Below are 13,862 nucleotides of genomic sequence, written 5' to 3'. Positions count from 1 at the left end.
AGTTAACTAGAAGTATACAGTAAGTGTTAGAATTAAATACCTGAATATACTTTGAATGATTAAACCTAGGTTTTAGGTTTCAAAACTCATTAGTTGTTTCTGTTTCCTAAATAAATACCTCTTATATTTCGTTGAGGTAGAGAGCAGCTTGTTATTGACAGCATATTTTATATTTGATCAGACACTTACTGTATTTGTGTGTCTCTGGTAAAGTAAAACAGGAAAAGGAATTCCTGTTCCTCTGGCTCAAATGAACATCTAACACCAGTAATACTCTTGATCCTGAAGGGATGCAGTCCACCTGGTGTTATAGGTAATTTTTTTTCCTATGATATTGATTCAAATTAAGTGGAATGAAAACCACAAGACTCAGTGACCTTCCAGGAACAGGAATGAATACTAATGGCCAACACTGACACAATACAGGAACTAAATATTTTCGGTCTTGAACAGAGATATGACTGCAAGAAAACCCGATTGACGAATTCGTTGACAAAGTCAAACCACTGGACATTTCCAGAATCAACAAATTTTGAAACTGAAAATTAGAGGCACTTCTTTACACAAGGGGTTTCGGGAGTATGGAACAAGCTACTGACTGATATTGGTTAAACTGGTGTCCTGTCTTCCAGTAGGAAGTGGCTGGATGAGATGTTTGGCTCAATTAGCTACTAAAAACCAAACAAGCTGTAATGTAATTTTCAGCACTGCAGATTATTCATTTAGGGCTTCATTTAGCTGGTCTAGGAAATAATCCATAGTTTGCCTAGTTCTCTTTTACTGAAATCCATACATTTTAGTCTCATAATCAGTGTAAACCAAGTAATGCAGTAAGAGGGACAGTGCTGAGTTTGGCTTGTTATTTAAGTACTTTGATTTCACCCTGCATCATTAAATGCATTTAAATCTAGCCATCCCACATAGGGAAATTTAATAGAACAGACAGATTCATGAATGCATCATGAATGCACAATGACAGCTGCACAGGAGCATGCAGTTGGATTTATTGGTACTGTGTATAATGGCCTGAACCTGCAGGGTGAAAGACTCCCATGTTGTTGCTCATAAAGGTGCTCCATTTCCATCCCCAGTTATACCAGTGAGAGACACAAAGGAACAGACAGAAGAGCTGGACCTAAGGGTATTTAAAATACGTTCTGCTTTTCTTTGATGGAGGGAAGAAATGTGTATGCTCACCCTTCTGATAATAAATCGCAAGTTTGGCTCCAGACCACTTTCTAGTGACAGATGCTCAAGGTGCTTATGGCATTCTTTGCGGGGGTGAGATCACCCTGATAATGGTTTCATTTTGAACATGACATCTTTCATTCAGACCTTGTTTGTAGTCTTAGAAACTTGCTCTGTACTTGGTCTTTAAGGCGAATGAACCCCAGCGTGTAACTGACCAGCACAGGGACAACTGCTTCTTGCATACTTGGTAAATAGATGCAATAAGCATCTCCCATTCCTTCATATCTCCTCCTACCTCCCTCAGTGCCCTTGCAGCTGCCTTTGGCTCTACTACACAAGGGGGGGTCCTGGCTTCATTGTGTACAGAACTAGGCTGTTGTCTTTCAACCGAGTATCTTGAGCCACTGAATAGCTGCTATCTTCCTGGAATATGATTCATTATGTTCTGAGGTGTTGTCTTCATTTTTTTTTAATTCTAGCATCCTGGTATGTGTAACAAGTCAACAATCTCCCCTTGTGAGGAAGATTTTCTATGCTTTCAAATATTGTGTTTACGTCTAGCAGTAGAAAAGACCAATAAAACCGAAAAAAACAACAACAAATCAACAATACAAAAACACAGGTCAAACCTCTACATCATATTGAAAGGGTATTATTTTCATTGTGAGAGGTATCTCAATGGCTTTGTGAACCTCTATTCATCTTGGGCAAAGACAGATTTGAAAGGCTGTAATTTTTTACTCCAAACAGCTTATCTCAGCTCTGTAAGTAAGTTGTCTCGGTGGGTAGTATTTAAGTTGTTGATCTCGTTTAGAGGAGAAAAACCTCTGTGTTACATTTAACGCATTGGTACTCTTCAATAAAAGCGAAGCAGGACTCTTCAAAAACGGAAAACTTCAGAAGAAGTGAAGGTCACATGTACTGTGTGACGTTTAATTGAAATTCCTCTTGTTGTTGTGATGAAACAATGTACTTTTTCCCATTGTTCACATCATTCATTAAAAAAACAGCTTGGTTGGTGTTCAGATCATCTAGGGAAGGTCCTTAATTATTAATACACGAGGTCTTGATCATGAAGTACCTCTCAACAGTACAGTAAATAGTCTCTTGGTAAGACCGTAGGCAGGCAAGTTGGCTGTTTTTCTGACAGAAAACTGACAGTTCGCAGTGCCAGGTTGCTTTTGTTCTGCTTTCCTATTTTCTTCAGAAAAGAACATCTGCAGTGTTATAGAGATAATAATTGATACAGTTAATTAAAAATGTTGGAACTTACTTCAGGATTGGCTTAATCTGTTATTTATTAGTGAGGTATTCTGTACCTGTAGTGAAGTCTATCTGTCAAAAGCAAGGCATTTATTGTTTTAGTGAGTGTTATTCTACAGCGCTGTATTGGACAACACACTCCCAGTGAACTATATCACACTGCCTCATGCAATTTTGTGCCTGGTGACCTGGAGCCAAATTTGATTCAAATTCCCAGGTTCTTTTAAGGTAATAGAAATGTTTCTGGTAATCCAGATTTGGCAGCAGCATCGTCTATTTTCACAACTAATTATTGTTACAAAGCTTCCATGAATGATCAATGATATAGATGCATATGCAATATTTAGGCCATTAATTCAGAAACAGACTGTGAAAGAAAACCCCCATATATTTGACAATCATACCTTAGTTATTTTGAAAGATCTGTGCCTTTGGTAGTGTACTGTAGGTCATTAAATAATTACGTTAATTTAAGAAAGTTAATTTAAGAGTGGGTGGGGGCACTATGCTGTAAAAAGGAGCCATTCTTTGGATGGGATATAAAACCGATGTCTTGACTCTTGACTTTAACTCTCATTAAAAATCCCAGGGTGTTTCTCAAAGAGTAGGGGTGTTACCCCCGTGTCTTGGCCAAATTTCTCCCTGTCTTTTATCAATCATGGCCTCCTAATAATCCCCATCTATGAATTGGCTTCATCACTCTGTTCTCCTCCCCACTGACAGCTGGTGTATGGTGAATATGCGCCAGGTGGGGCTACACATTGGTGGTGGTAAAGGAGATTCCAAATTACCCGTAAAGCCTTTGGGTGGAGTGTCCATCATTCCGTTAACTTATTAGAGTGCTTTTCTGATGTTAATGATGTTGAAGATTATTATTATTAGTAGTAGTAGTAGACGTAGTAGTATTAATTTAATAATAATACAGCTGTTCCAGAGCCAATCTGCCAGCCACAGTATCTAACTTACATTATGGCCTTTAAAAACCAACATTTTAAAAGATTGTCCATGACTGACCAAGTGTTTCATATCAGTCATCAAACACCTATTAATCATTTAGGCAGCATTAAGAAATGGCCCAGAACACAAAACTCTCCCGAATAGGGACAATGTACAGTATGTTGGAATAAGAATTATTTCTAAAAAATATAATTTGTTCTGGATGCAGAAATTTCAACGCTGTACTATGAGTGGCCAAAACTAAAGAACTCTGAATTCCTTTTCTATCTTGTATCTGTGTATTCGATAGAATAGCGAGTCCTTTATTGCGACCTGCCTCAAATCTGATGAAGCATAGTGCTTTGTGATGATTATGTAGTATTTTGAGAATACTAAAAAATAGTTCTTTAGTCTAAAATTGTCAATGGCCCTAGGACACAGTTGCATTAATATTCATCCTGTGTTCAGTGCAGTCTGCCAAATGTACTTAGCTGAGAAGCTAGGCAAGCCCACTCAAGACTAGAAAGTGACTTGACTTGGCAGGAAAACCCTATATTTACTTAGCACATTTATTCCACCCACACAATTCTTCTGTCCAATTCCTAGCAAACCCAGTAAAGAAAGAGGTAAAAAAATATAATGTTGTGGGATTTTTATTTATTTTTAAAAAATTGTTCTTAGACAATAAAGGCTACAATTTAGTGTTCCAAAATAATGGAGTGTGAGCATACACTTTAGTGACAGTCAGAGCTATCAGTCTCGCCTTTTTTATGGCATAGAGTGCTTTTTTCTTCCTAGTTGATCAAAACATTCTTATTTTATTATTGTTGAGTTTATTTTCTTTCCATTTATTGTTAAATGATGTATTGTAATCCTAGAACAGAACAGCTTCCAGAATAAATTGAGCATTCTGGCAGTATTGAAACCCCTCATTGTTTAATACCTGTATATCAAATACAAGATTCTGTTTGAAAGTGTAAGTCACTTTTTTTCCCACATGAAAGCCATTGAAATTCATTAGATCCATAATCTAAATTGTGAACTGTTAGGTTCCCATCGTATTCAGCCATTATATGAGGGTTCTCTGGGGTTTTTTTTGCAGCAATCTACCAAGAGGGATATTTGAAACATGAAAAAATGTATTTCTCTTCCTTGCTGTTGAAAGGAACAGGTTTTAAGACACACTTTCAGTACAAGACAAGATCTCAAGACAACACTCATAAGGATTTAATTGGTTTGGTGTCTTGACTGCTGGATTGACTTTGTCTGCAGGATCTGAAGTACAAGATACTGATAAAGAACAAGAAAATTGGCCTCCTGCAGGACACCATTCTGAGGACAGGAACAGACAGGCAAGGGGAGGTTGGAGAGTGTGAGGAGAGTGAGGACGAGGAGTCTGAGGAGGAAACACCTAAGAGAAAAAAGCGTTTTTCCAAATCAGAAAAGACGGTAGAAAAGAAAGTAAGTCAGTGACAGAGATAGGCAAGTGACAAATACTCAGTTTGTGTAGCTTGTTAACATACAGTATCCAATACTGAACAAGGTGAAAACATCCTCTCCTTAACCTATTAGGTTAATATTTGTTATAAGCACTGTGGACATGGATTTAACAAGATACTATATATTTTATTGCTCTCCACAGAGCAATATAACTGTTACAGTTATAGCTGAACACACTCAAAGCTTATCCCAGATTTAGTGTTCAGAAAAATATGAAGAAAAGGTAATAAGAAAATTGCCAACAGCAACACTACATAGTTTGACTTAATTCTGGAATTTTCATCTCAAGGATGACTTACACAGATGATTTGTAGGAGTATTCCATTTATTTTAAAATATATATGTTTGGGAAGAAAAAGACATCCTTAGTATAGTGTCAAGCAACGTCTTAAGAAAACCTTCACTGACACCATTAATATTAGATATATTTGTGAAGTACCTTTAATTATTTGATATCAGAAAATGTAAAAGAATAAAACTTGCATTATATTTACTTGTAGTACCAAGGTAAAAAGTTCACTTAAGAAAATAACTCGACCCATAGCATTAAAATTCCTATTCCAAACTGTAACAGCTGCTAAAGTTTGAATATGTGTCTGTAACAAAAAAATTTAAATGGAGGAAGCCAATTCTTTTGTTTAGCTATAAAATTTCAGAGGAATATGCATGTTGTGTGTAAAACTTGTCCCCTAGGTGGCAACACAGGCAACATTGCAGAAAAGAAAAGTAAGTAACAAAAGAAAAGGAACCAGGACACTCACATTTAGGCTGAAATGTGTGTCCTTGTGTGAAAGCATTATTTGTTGTGGGTGATCTTACAGTTTAATCCCTGTACTGTATATTCCAGTCTTTCCAGCACTATATTGTGAGTCTTCAGTATATTTTTGCTCCCATTGTAAAAAGAAGAAAATACAATCATACCCCGGTATCCAAACCTAATTCGTTCCTGAAAATCTGTTTGGAAGGCAAGAGATCGTAAACCAAAAATATAAATTCCATTATTTCTTATGGGGAAAATCCCACCCTGTTCTGAACTAAAGACAATTACTCAAAAACCACCCTAAAAATAATACCATACAGACCATGAAACTATATGAACGATATCTATAAAATTAATGATATCATGTTTATATTTTTCATTCTTTTGTACTAGACCGCTATCCAAGCGATTGGCTAGAATGATGTGCATACTGTTGTTGGCTAAAGAATCTTTTTCTCTTTCTAAAGACCCCGTAATGAACAGCAAGTACAAAACAAACGCAAAAAAGCACTTTGAAAATGAGTGCACAAGTTTTCACTGTGATCATAAACAAAGCAGTGCTGTCTCACAGTGTCCTTAACCATAATGACTTGCGCCCGCGCAGAAACAAGCAGCTGTTCAGGGGCACTGAATCCAGATGTTCGCAGAAAGTTCTTGGCCAAAGTTGGTCACTTTTGAATTTCAAAATTCAGATTAGCGAAATTTCATTCTTATAATGAATTACAAGGTACAAATTCCTCATGTTCAAATTAGCAAAAAGTTGTATACCAAACGCTTTTATACCAGGATATGAGTGTACCTGCTTTCAAATTCAGTTGCTGAAACTGATGCCTTCTGTTTTTAAGTCCTTGGCTACTTTGGAGCCCACTCTCAACATCTGAGTTTTCACAAGCTGAGCATGCTTTTCCATTGAATGCTTCAACAGAGGAGCCATCTTATATTATTCCGGAAAAAGGAACCTTTACCTTCTACATGGAATCGGACAAGGGAGACAAAAATATAAAAATATATTGACCTTTCAATATTTGGTAGAATGGTTTAGCCCATATGAATTTGACACCCTTGCAATCACATGTTTTCCAAAAGGCTACATCTACTCGGTGAGAACAACACTGCCTCTGTGAGAGGATCATGTACAGTAAGAGACCTCCAACGCAGAGGTTACATTCATGCAGCACAGAGTGTAAGTGTATAATACCTTATGAGGAAACTTGGGGATACAGGAATGAGGTTGCACAAAATCCCTTCTCAGCACGATACACCAAACATTTTTACACAGTATATACAATGGTATTTTACTAATAAAAAATAAACTAATTAGTGCAATGGCATGTATTAGATTAGAATTGACACTAATAAAGCAAAATGAAGTGCCCCCAGTGTTTTATTTTATTTCTCTATTGACAGTTAAAATTGAACTGAATGTCTGTAATAAGACATACAGTACATTTGAAATAATTTCACGGATCTACTGCATTGTAGTGAAACATCTATAGTCTGGGATGTATTCTCACTGCTATGCTTGGGGAAACCAAGTTGGGGGGCTTACTGTACTGTACACCTAAAGACAGCAAAAACCACAAAGTACTTTTCAATAATCATCCAGTTATCACAGGTATGCGCCCTTGCCATGGGCATTTTTGGAGAGGTCTAGACTGGTCGAATGGCCTCCTATCTTTAGTAACCATTCAAAAGTTTCCTTAAGACACCTTTTGATTTAAAACAGAACAAACAAAGTCACAGATGACTGTTGCTGATCTGATTAGGTTCCTTGCTATTGCAGTGAAACTGTATTATTTCAATAGGGACCTGAACCTCAGATGAACCTCTCAAACAAATTTGACCATTTTTCAGTCAATCAGTTTTTCAGTTTTGACAGATAAAAGCCTTAGCTCCTACTGTTTCACTATATTGATAGACAGAACAAAGAGATTTCTAATTTTGCTTTTTTCTGTATAGAAAGTGAAAGATAGTGAACAGCTAAAATACAGTAATTCCTAACTTCAGCCTTAGACATACAGTATAAAGGTGGTGTTTTTAGATCATGTGTGCACAAGTGACTTGGTTTATCTACAAAGTACACGTTCTACATTTACCTCCTGGAACACTGCAATTGTCTTTTGTCTGTTCATTTTGAAAACAGACGGATATTCCACACATTTCTTCTTTCTGGCACTAATGGCATCCATTACAACTCCAGTCTGGTTGTGCCTACAGTATGTACCCAAACTTATGGAAAACAATGACTACTCCAGCACTTTCCCTACTTCACCAGCTCATTTTTTTTTCCATTTGCGTCTCCATGTTACATTTTCAAAAATGCTAAATTCTCAGCCAGATGCTTCCCCACTCATCCAAAACCATTAAAAACTCTCTTCTACCAACTAGCAGTGTAAAACCTAACACCTCCTCCAGGAAAGGAGGAAAACATAAACTGTTGAAAGGAGTAGGTGCTTATGACACCTTGGGGCTGAGAAGTATCCTTGGTCTCATGATTGGTGAGTTGTAGGTTTGACTCCCTGCTGTGGTACCCTTGAATGAGGTAGGTACCCCAGTTGTGCAGTCCAACCATCTGTATACGTAGGGACCAGCTTCGTGAGGGAATACTCACTGCAATGGAATGGTGTTCCACCTGGGGTGTGTGGGGGTGGGTCATATGCTCACTAGAATACCACAACAACCAGGATAAGCTCTGGCTTGATGAACCACTGTGGCTCAGATATGGAAATTACCAACCCACTCATGACACTTCTTCTCCTTCCATATGCCCGTATATCTGGTGAAACTCAATACATAATGTATGAATGTCCAGCTCACTGGTCAACGTGAGCAATGCTCTTATACGGGTGAAGCAGTTATCTGTGGCTTTAACTTCGACTTTATGTACGCAAAAGTAGAAATCTCTCCAACCCCTCAGCACTGTGGAATAGAAAAAGTTAATTAATATTCATTCACATAATTTATAGTGACTGCATGCTCTTAACATGCACCATAAACCTTAAACATGTTCCTTGTAAGAAAGATTGATTCCATGCTGAATAGTAAAATGGTAAAAGACCACAAAACTTAATTTTGGCTGCGGAGCTCATTTTTTATTTGACTTTCTTTGCAGCTCACACGCTGACACAGCACCCCACTTTAACCTCGATAGATAGCCCACAGTTCTTAATCATTAAAAGGCCTATTTTATTCCCCCTTTAAAAATATAAATGTGTCACAGCTGAGCTTAGTTACAAGGTGCTGACTGAAGAGCAAATCAGAGTTGTCTTCTGAATAATTAAAAGTCATCGTTTTTTCAATATCAGTTCAGCCCCATCACCCTCATGCCACAGACTTCAAATCCACTCCAGCTGTCTTCAGTATTACTGTAAATGACCCTAGACCCGATGCCCCAGAGAAAATCCCAACTCTCTCAGCTTCAAAAGAATGAGAGAACTGCTTATACTTCCATTCTCCTTCCTCACTCCAATCCAGCTTGTGAAAACTCATCTTTCCATCAGTGACACATCAAAGGCCACGGCCAGTGGGGAAAAATATGTTTTTGTACACATATCCAAGGAATTGGGAGCTTATTTAAACCAGCATCAGAGGTGCAGTGTTTGCACTCTTAAAGCATGTGTCAGCAGTCACAGTTCATTAAACAATCTGCAGAAGACAGTAAGGGGGTTTTCAGACGACATTTATTTCAAGGCATTGTTTATTAGGCCATTGGGTTGTGCTGTCATATTATTTTTCCTTAAAAGTTATTTTCATCACAATGAAAATGCCTTGAAGTGAAGGGACTATGTTGCCTCAAAAATATGAAGTGTCAGCTCTGGGAATCTCGTTTAATGCGCCTGTTAGTTCAAATTGTGCATGAGATGTACAAGTACTGTTTGCGTTAGTTCTTCTACTTATATGGGGAAACAGTTGTATTTGCAAGTGGAGTGTGCTTTTAACACTTAATTCTAGACTGGAGTGGAAGCTTTAGTTGGTGACATCAGGGCCCCAGCAATCCTAATATCTCTTTTTAAAGTAAAACAAAACTATGGAACTAAAACCTAAGGAACTGTAGCACTACAAGAATGGCAGAGTGAAGGGAGCACAGCCTCAGTTGTTATATGTTTTGGAATCAGAAAGCAGATTTTCAGGGGTACCAAGTTCTGTCTACTTAAACATCTCTACAGTGTCCTGACATCACCCAGTGTTGTGATTGTGCATCACATATTTAGGAAGAAAACCATGGTTCCAGAAAGTGATGTCATTGACACAGTGAGCTCCCTCACAGAATAAACAGCACTGTGACCTTAAAGATAGCTTATTCCAAACAGAAATGTCAGCACTGGCATCCCAATTGGCTTGTAAAAGCTGCATTATACTGGATGCACATTTCAGCTCCCATCAACCGTATTCACATCTAGGAGAACTGGGAGGCAGGACAGAGGCAGATAATGTCAGGAGAACTAACTGTTTTCCATGTGAGGCACGGCCAAACTCCTAGCCAAAGCTTTTTCATACACTTTGTGTAACTATCCTTTTCATGTGGTAAAAACAACTCCCCCATCCTTCCTGTCACCTGTGTATTCACTTTAAGGTTGCAAGAGACAGTCCGGCTGCCAAAACAAAGAATGAAATGATTTTTACTCTTGACATGAAGAACAGGTCGAGAACTGACAAATTACTTTACCAATTGAAATAAGGGTTTTAAGGGAAGACTTTAGGAAAGCTGGTTGCACAGGCCCAAAAGGAATTCAGTTAGGACACAAGATTCAGCAACACCCCTACTCTGACAAACAGTGTCCTGTGATCTTTAATATACTGCACTGCATAATGCTACTGTACCTAGAGTTACAGTATGTGCAATCTGTCAGTGATGACAAGTGTGGAGCGCATAGGCGCAAAACAGAGGCACAGAGACATCTTTGACTGGGCAAATTAATGAGATGGGGTGCCCAAATCCTTTTCGCACAGGTATTGGAGATAAAACCCCCGGGAGGGGCAATTTAAAATATCCAAACAAACTTGTCCTACACGTATTGCTTAGTAAGCCAAAACACAGACACCCAATGTCAGAATTGAACCCAGAATCCTGGCTCTGTAGGACAGCAGCAGTGTCCACCACACCATCCTGCTGCCCTAAATGTAAATTTAAGCTAAATAAATTTAAGTAAATTCTGAGGAAAACAAGGAAAAGAAATAGGAGGCAAACTTTGTACTTGGCAAAGCTTGTATCATTGCCAAAAATATTTTTATTCGCCGACATTCTGAATTGATCTAATCTGTGCTGGTGTTTAGATTTTTTGTTAAATTCTATAGTAGCATTTATGAAATCAGGAGAGAGTTCTTCATTTCTTTCATTCTTAAACATTTCTAGCTCTCAGAAGATGTTGCATTGGAGAGGAATGTGCGGTAATTCACTTCTACAGCGTTCGCTAAATTAACCCTTCATCACTTTAATCTGTTCGTGTGGTACTGCTAATTTTATTAAAAAATGTCATCCAGCCTTTTTTTCCCCACAGAGCTTAAAGTTTTGAAGCATTTGTGAACACAAATTGTGATGAACGCACAGAAGAATTTTGAATCTTTCATCTTTTTCTGGTCCCATCTCGTTATACCCAGTTTGAGCTTTATGCTGCTTGTACTATAGATTCTGAATTATTCATCTATTCGGCATTCCCCATACTTTATGACTTCCAGAAACAAAGTTTTTTGATAACTTTACTTGGTGCAAACATTCTGAGAAATTAAAATGGCAAATAACATCTCTTGAAGCTAAATTGAAATAAAATTCTTTGTACAAAGGTACTTTTAACTTTTGTGTAATACAGCTGGACAGAGTTTGATGGCAGAACTTTAGAGGCTTTCCAAATCGCTAGCTGGTGCATTTGTTTTTAAACTAATCTTTGCTAGCATTTATAATTTGGAGTGTTTCAAATTGTGCACTTCTTTCCTACCTATTAGGATTTTTGGATTTCACTCTTTTCTTGTCTTTGTCGTTCCTGTATCTAAGCAGAAGAAAAAAATCACAGTAGCCATGGAGCTGTCTGATCTTGTCATCTATACAAAGTCCGTGAAATTCATCAGCTTCAGTCATTCCAGTGGGCATCAGAAGTTCTACGAGAACACTTCGCTTGGGGAGAACAAGGCCCGTAAACTGGTCAGAAACTCAGGTAGTCATGGATACTGTTTGGAAAGAGCAAAAACATAAAATGCATACCCTTTACAAATGACAGGATGTGCAGATAGATGTTAACTCTTTTTAGTGACACTTTTTTAGTGATTATAGGTGTTCCTGCTACTGCTTGGATAGTTAAGATTCAAGGGTTTGCCAGAAATTGTACAAATATAAAGGTAGGTACAAGAACAATAATCTAAAGAATAAAAAATAACTGATGGATAGATAAAGAATAAAGAAATGTCCATAAATGCCATCTTTCTTGCAAATTATAACTTGAGGCATCACCAGTCACATCTGGCTTCAGCGTGTGGTACAAGGGGCACTACTGTGCAGGTAAACTGATAAAGCTCCTGCTGTTTAGTGCTCCTTACATCACAAAGTTGGCTTTCCTACAAATGGTTGACTCTCCAAAGGGACCCAATGTCTCTAGACAGCAGGTACTTAGGAATGTTCCTGATGCACATTTTGATACTGCCGGTTGATGGCCTTTGGTCCTATTTTAAGTTTTTAAACCCCTACTTTATATGACATACAGGACTGATTAATTTTGGCAGATCTCTTTGCCCAGCCAGTCAGAAACAGCACCCTCCCAATGCTTTCACCAACAAAAGTCACTGGCTCTCTCCTGGCTTAAATACCTGACAGAGACAAACCACTGACCCACAACATTTCATTGACAGTGGCATCTTGTGACAATCACTGCACCTTCCCTCAGCATGATGCACAGCATGAGTTATCCAGTCTCCGACTTCAGATAGGATTACTGTGTTGCTGATTTGTAACAGTCTTTGCTGGAGGAAAAAGGTCTGATACTAGATTGGATGTTGTCTGTCAATCTTGATCTATTCTAAAAAATGGTAAAAAAGAAATTCAAAAGCTTCTTAAGTTAAAAAAGAGAACACACAGCAAAAAATTGTCCTCAATGACAGTGCAGCAAGGAAAGCATATTGATTGCTGCTGTACTCATGAGCAGTTTTATTCTCTGAGACCACATGAATTTTCACACATGGTGTGTGAGTGTGTAATAATGTTTAAAGGATATGGTATTTCCAGCTATAAATACTGATCACACAAAGTACAGACAATATAATACCATCTGCTGATGCATCTCAGGCTTGACTCATCATATTCTCTCATGCATGCTCAGTGAAGGAAATTTATTTTTTATGTGTGCTGTGGATGGATTTTCTAAAAAACAAAATGTCTGCCAGCTTTGCTGAATTGAAAGAGGTCTTTTTTTGTTAATGTAATTATTATCATTGCACCAGCAATTGATTGTTTTCTCCTCTTTGTTTTGATTACACCTTAGCTCAGAGTCCTACAGAATGAAACAGTGTTATAATTGTTACTTGAGTAAAGCCAATGATATTTTCATATTTTTTTAGTGATTATACAACAGTTGTTTCCGCTACTGCTTGGACATTTCAGATTATGAAAGGGTTGTTACATTGTGACTATTTTGTCCTTTGTTCTGCAGGCTGTGAGTTTGTGCTCCACAATTCCAGGTTCCTCACCAGGATCTACCCAGCTGGTTCTCGAACGACGTCTTCTAACTACAACCCTCAGGAGTTCTGGAATGTTGGATCACAGCTAGGTAGACGTGCAGCCTTCCCAGCCTGTACAGCATTTTGTTTCTTAACTTCTATCGTTCACACCCAACTTAATCTTTAAATTCACAAAGCAAACCTAGCTTCTGCTTAAAAAAAAACAACAAACATTCAACTGTCAGTTAAATCTAAATACTGCATGCAAACATTAAACGTTAAACAGATCGATGTGAATGGTGGCTGATAAAATATCAGAGATGCTTCTATTCCAAAAAACACACAGTTACTACAATCTCTTTCAGTTCAGACTTAAGCAAGTTTTAATTTCTTAAGTGCCATAGCTTCTGGGATTTTATTCTCTTGTTTTGTCACCAAATAATGCGCTATGTAAGGACCCTGTGTAGCATAATTGCCACATTAAGTTCCTTGCTTTTAAGAACCCTTTTCATCCCTAATCACATAGACACCCGATGTTAATCTCTCCAACACCACTGTGAAAGTGAGAAAC

At 37.9% G+C, this 13,862-nt stretch overlaps 1 protein-coding gene across 1 annotated transcript in view; it reads left to right on the top strand.

The window, feature by feature from the left end:
• Positions 1-13,862, top strand: part of LOC148829858 (1-phosphatidylinositol 4,5-bisphosphate phosphodiesterase zeta-1-like) — a 75,554-nt gene that overhangs the window by 26,648 nt on the left and 35,044 nt on the right. Inside the window, exons 5-7 of the mRNA XM_088923768.1 lie at positions 4,663-4,851; positions 11,640-11,799; positions 13,285-13,401. Coding sequence (XP_088779894.1) covers positions 4,663-4,851; positions 11,640-11,799; positions 13,285-13,401 — 466 coding nt within the window. The remainder of the gene's footprint in view (positions 1-4,662; positions 4,852-11,639; positions 11,800-13,284; positions 13,402-13,862) is intronic.

The sequence above is a fragment of the Atractosteus spatula genome, chromosome 8, assembly GCF_055471065.1.
Source record: "Atractosteus spatula isolate fAtrSpa1 chromosome 8, fAtrSpa1.hap1, whole genome shotgun sequence".
NCBI classification, from domain to species: Eukaryota; Metazoa; Chordata; class Actinopteri; order Semionotiformes; family Lepisosteidae; genus Atractosteus; species Atractosteus spatula.
The sequence above is the reverse complement of the archived record's forward strand: the minus strand, read 5'-3'. Positions and strand labels throughout refer to the sequence as shown.